This window comes from Hordeum vulgare, chromosome 5H (genome assembly GCF_904849725.1).
Source record: "Hordeum vulgare subsp. vulgare chromosome 5H, MorexV3_pseudomolecules_assembly, whole genome shotgun sequence".
Lineage (NCBI taxonomy): Eukaryota > Viridiplantae > Streptophyta > Magnoliopsida > Poales > Poaceae > Hordeum > Hordeum vulgare.
Genome location: NC_058522.1, coordinates 453,743,127 through 453,748,220, shown reverse-complemented (window position 1 = coordinate 453,748,220; position 5,094 = coordinate 453,743,127). Strand labels below are relative to the sequence as shown.

Sequence of the window (5,094 nt, the reverse complement as noted above, 5' to 3'; positions counted from 1 at the left end):
TAGTAATTACCATCATCAGCTTCCATGCATGCCAAGGAGAAAATTGATGATATGAACACACACGGTTCCATCTACATCTACGTACCACTGCATACTCAATCATTCCTCCCGTTTGAAAAACATCTTTCCTTTCTGGCATTCATCATTCTTGCAAGCTGCCACCACATCATAAAAGCCATGGAAAAATGAACACCCTTCTCCTCGCCAAACAACGACCACTAACCACTACCACACGAGTAGCAACAGCTAGTCAGTCTCGAGAACCTCACTCGTCTCCACTCCAAAATCAGGAGTGCATACACGACCACGAACCAGTCAGTCTCTAGATAGGATCTCACACGTCTCCGCTCCAAAATTATGAGCGCATACACGAGCAAGAGACATGAACTCAACCATAAAAAATCTGTGCGGCCGGAGAAGAAGGAAGAGGCATGCAGCAGCTCTGCGTGGGCAGCTTTCTGGAAAAGATCGCGGGTGCTGTTTATAAAAGGGGAAAGATACGTAGAGCCCCCAATAATGATTAACATAATTATTACCGCCTGCCATCAACGCCCCCCTTCCTTTTCCCAGAAACCACCCCGCCAAACCCGCGAATCGCACCCGGGCCCCTCCTTTCCCTCCGGGTCACGTGCGGGGGGGCGTCAACTGGTCAAACCCGCCATTATAGCTCACACACACAAACACAACAACGCATACGGAGCGGAGGAGGGAGGGGGAGTCCCGTCCCTGTCCCCGCCCCTATAAAACCTCGGAATCCTTGCGCGTCTACACGGTCCCATATCCCACCATCATCGCCGGACCGACCTGTTGTTGGTGGGCTTCGGTCGATCTCATGGAGCTGGGGCTGAGCTTGGGGGAGGCCATGGCGGACGCCGGCCGGGAGCTGGTTCTTGGGCTCGGGGTCGGCCCGCGGGCCAGGAGGGAGGAGGAGGACGAGGAGGGGAGGAGGGGCCAGGACGTCGCCGCCAGGAGGGGCCTCGCGCTGCGGTGCGGCTCCTCGCCGGAGCCGACGATGCGGCTCGCGCTCCTGCCCCTCGTGCCCACCCTCGGCTTCCCGTGGCCGTCCGACACCAGTGAGTGATGCACGAGTTCTTCTCTTCTCTTCTTTTCTTGGATGGATTTGTTTCTGCATGCCGTGAGGGAGAGATCGGCGCCGGAATAGTGGTACTGAAATGGGGGCGGTCCGGTCTGCTCGGCAGGGCATTTGGAGGCGTCGACGCGGGGGTTCGACGTGAACCAGGCGCCGTCGTCCGGGGGCTCGGCGTGGGGCGCGTGCGCGGCGGCGGCGGCGGAGGAGGAGGAGCAGGAGGACACCGCGGCGGCGGCGCGCGCGGCCGTCTCGTCCTCGCCCAACGACAACGACAGCGGGGGCTCCTTCCCGATGGACTTCTCCGCGCAGGGCGACCGCGACGCGGCCCCGGCCGGCGGCGGCGGCGGCTCGCGCGGCAGCGACGAGGACGACGGCGGCTCGGCGCGCAAGAAGCTGCGCCTGTCCAAGGAGCAGGCCGCGTTCCTGGAGGATAGCTTCAAGGAGCACAGCACCCTCAACACCGTAAGCATGCAGCACCAACTCAATCCAATCCAATCCATTCCATCCCACACCAGGAACACAAGTAGCGCGTTCGCTCAATCGTTTCCTTCCTTCCGCCATGGCTGCAGAAGCAGAAGGTGGCGCTGGCGAAGCAGCTCAACCTCCTGCCGCGCCAGGTGGAGGTGTGGTTCCAGAACCGGAGAGCCAGGTGCGGCGCGCTCGCTCCATGAAATCTTTTCTTTACTCCTTTGTCTCTCTCTCTCTCTCGACCAAGAATCTCGGATGGCCGGTCAAGCAAGAAGCAATTAAATAAAAGCTTTGGCTTTGGCTTTGGGTTTGGCGCGTGGTGCAGGACGAAGCTGAAGCAGACGGAGGTGGACTGCGAGTACCTGAAGCGGTGCTGCGAGACGCTGACGGAGGAGAACCGGCGGCTGCAGAAGGAGCTGGCGGAGCTGCGGGCGCTCAAGTCGGTGCACCCCTTCTACATGCACCTCCCGGCGACCACCCTCTCCATGTGCCCGTCCTGCGAGCGCGTCGCCTCCAACTCCGCCCCGGCCCCCTCGCCCGCCGGCATTGCCGCCGCTCCGGAGCAGCAGCACAGGCCGTCGTCGTTCGCCGCGCTGTTCTCGTCGGCCAGGAGCTTCCCGCTGGCCTCGTCCCCGTCGCAGGCCCCGATGCCGGCGCCGTCGAGCTCGTGACTTCCGCTCCTCGTTGCCGTCGGAAGGGCATGTCTGTAAATACGCTCACCTTAATATTTCCGCTCCTCGTGTCCGGATTTTTTTTGCGGCTCGCCATTCGCCGAGCGGCCGAGGGGTCTGTGAGAAACGAGAACGCGTCTGTCGTCGGATTGCCTGCCTGAACGGCCGAGATGCTGAATTAAAAGGAAAAAATGTTGCATTAGCGTGCGGACGTTCGTTCGTTCGTTTGTTGTTAAACTGAATTAATCTCCATTTGGCAACAACAACAAAATTAATCTCCGTGCATTTTTTTACTACTCGCTTTGTTCCTAAATATAAGACTTTTTAGAGATTCTATATACGAAGCAAAATGAATGAATATACACTCTAAAATATGTGTACATCACTATTTAATTTATAGTGCAATTTTTAAAAGGTCTTAATAAGAAGAGGGGGTAGTTTTTTACAGTACGGTTTTAGGTCGTGCCTCGTGACGGGAGGATGTGAAAGCGGAATTTTAGTCCCGCTTTTGGGGGGGTGAAAGGCACTGTGCCGTTTCTGTTGAGCTGTCTGCACCGCTGATTTGTGAAATCATGACGCCCACCGAGCCGAGACCCGAGAGAGCGTGTGTGTGTTGACGCCCACCACTGCCACTGCCACTGGCACTTGCTCTTTACTCTTTACTACGACTAGGAGGACGAGTGATGAGATTTTCCTCGGAGATCGAGAGCGAAAAGATACGGCGTGGTGCGTGTGCTCCTGCTCCTAGTACAAACTGTTTTGCAGCACTGAAGCAAAATACTACGTATTCGTACTAGTCCGTATGCTGCCAAGTGCTGGTGGTACTAAGCAATGGTGTAGTGGCGTATGAACAATGCAACAGTGCTTACAACGGACGAGTGGTCGTGACTGTCAAGCAGCGACCGCGCCATACGCAGGAGCTGTCAAGGCATACAACGTTGTACAGGTGGTCCTCCTCGTGTTGCCCCGGCCGGTTCGGCACGCCAATGCCCGTTGCCTATTGCCATACCATACCATGCCCCCATCTGCTGGCAACGCCACTGCTGCTACCCCCACCATACCCACCCCATCATCAAGTTCAACTACGTACGCATTTTTTGAGCTCATATCCTCGCCCATAAGACGACCCCGTCGATGTAGTACCAAGGATAGTGGGCATGAAGTTGAAGAGAGGAGGAGGATAGGATGAGGATCGGTGGCAGTGGCAGGCCTGCCTCGGAGTCCATGTCACGGGTGACAAAGAGGACGGCGACCGATGAATGCAATGCAATGCAGGGTCCGTGTCATGACTCATGGGCTCGTGGATACGAGCGCAGCGAATCATCCGGTCATGATTCATCCATCCATTCATTTAACGCTCTATCGAGACTACGGCGAGGCCAAGCCAAGTCTGACCCCAAAATCTTTCTCCCCGGATCACGGCGGCCGGCCATCAATGCCGCTGGGGAAACCGGCCGCGGCTGACCAGTAGCAGTAGGAGCAGCAAATTAAGGGTGGCCGGTCAAGGAGGCCGGGAGAGACTCCGTCCGCCGATCCCCGCGCTTCACTGCTGCTTGCGGTTGCGGCCGAGGGAAACCATGCGAATCTTCCGCGAGCTCTTGATGCATCTTTTACTTTTACTTCCGGGACGGAACGGAAGATTCAGCGATGATGCCGATAGAATAGCACCCGTATTAGTAGTAGATGTTCGTCCGTCCCGCTCTGGTGACGGTAACGTGTCCTGCATGGCCCGGTCTTCATGGCGCTTTTGATTAATGGACGTGTAGTGATCCTCAAACTTGTGATTTTAGGCCCTGTTTGGTTCCAAATAAGTCATCAACTTATAAGTTTAAAAGTGTAAAAAATGACTTATTTTGTCAAACAGACTCAACTTATAAGGCCCTGTTTGGAACCATAATAGATTATGATAATCTGGATTATGAACATAGATTATATAATCTGATTTATAAAAATAATCCAGATGGGCATGTTTGGAGGCCAGATTATATAAACTATAAACCAACTTTTAAATTGTACAATGACATGTTTGCCCTCTGTTTACAAGAAAAAATAGGAAAGTGGCGGTGGCACTGCGTAATTCTCTTGAAGTTTACAAGGGTAACACGTCATTTGTAATCCATAATCTCATTTTAGCTGGGGTATAGCAGATTATGAGATTATAATAAGCTGGTCATCTAGTTTATAAAATCTACAATATAAACTGTCCTGTTTGGAAATAGAATAGATTATAAAAAACAGATTATATAATCCAGGTGGTTCCAAACAGGGCCTAAGTCACCCCAACTTATAAGTCATAAGTTGCTTCACCCCAACTTAAAACATACAAGTCATCAACTTTTACATGAAAATGTGACTTATAAGTAAGATGACAACCAAACAGACGTGACTTATAAATCACTGGTTTTAAGTCACCTGACTTATAAGTCATCCCACTTATTGAATTGAAACCAAACAGAGCCTTAGTACTGCTCCGGGGTAGCTGCGACCTCGGCGTCTGGCGTGACGTCGATCGGTCAAGGGGGTCATAAACCCGATTAGCTGAGCGGTCACATGATTAGCTCCACGAATTAGCTGGAAGTTCACGATGCCATCTTTTCCTCGTACCATGATGGAATGAATACTCCATCCATCCATCCATCCATGGTAGCCCATACGTCTAAGCAAGCATGCTCGTCTCACCAGAAGGCTACGCTACGCACGTGTGTGTCTGGTAGCAACACGGAGCCATGCATGCCCAGAATATCGGGCGCACACATGAAGGAGCCTGTATGGCGCACAGTCCCGGAATCCCCCGTTGCCACGCCCAAGGGGCGCGCGCGGCGCCAATAATTAGGTCCAAAACCGCGCGGATCGCCAGGCCACTAG

The 5,094-nt window shown here is 53.8% G+C and overlaps 1 protein-coding gene across 1 annotated transcript; it reads left to right on the top strand.

The window, feature by feature from the left end:
- Window positions 1-675: 675 nt before the first annotated feature.
- Window positions 676-2,431, top strand: LOC123398423 (homeobox-leucine zipper protein HOX11-like). The gene is made up of 4 exons (XM_045092895.1): window positions 676-1,073; window positions 1,200-1,552; window positions 1,660-1,739; window positions 1,884-2,431. The coding sequence occupies exons 1-4, from the start codon at window positions 833-835 to the stop codon at window positions 2,227-2,229; spliced, it is 1,020 nt and encodes a 339-aa protein (XP_044948830.1). The 5' UTR covers window positions 676-832; the 3' UTR covers window positions 2,230-2,431.
- Window positions 2,432-5,094: the final 2,663 nt, after the last annotated feature.

What these genes read in the sequence shown, in the direction of transcription:
- LOC123398423 (XM_045092895.1), top strand. Translation starts at nt 833, where the DNA reads ATGGAGCTGGGGCTGAGCTTGGGGGAGGCCATGGCGGACGCCGGCCGG. An exon ending in CCCGTGGCCGTCCGACACCA is followed by an intron (nt 1,074 to 1,199) that starts GTGAGTGATGCA and finishes TCTGCTCGGCAG; the next exon opens with GGCATTTGGAGGCGTCGACG. An exon ending in TTCCAGAACCGGAGAGCCAG is followed by an intron (nt 1,740 to 1,883) that starts GTGCGGCGCGCT and finishes CGCGTGGTGCAG; the next exon opens with GACGAAGCTGAAGCAGACGG.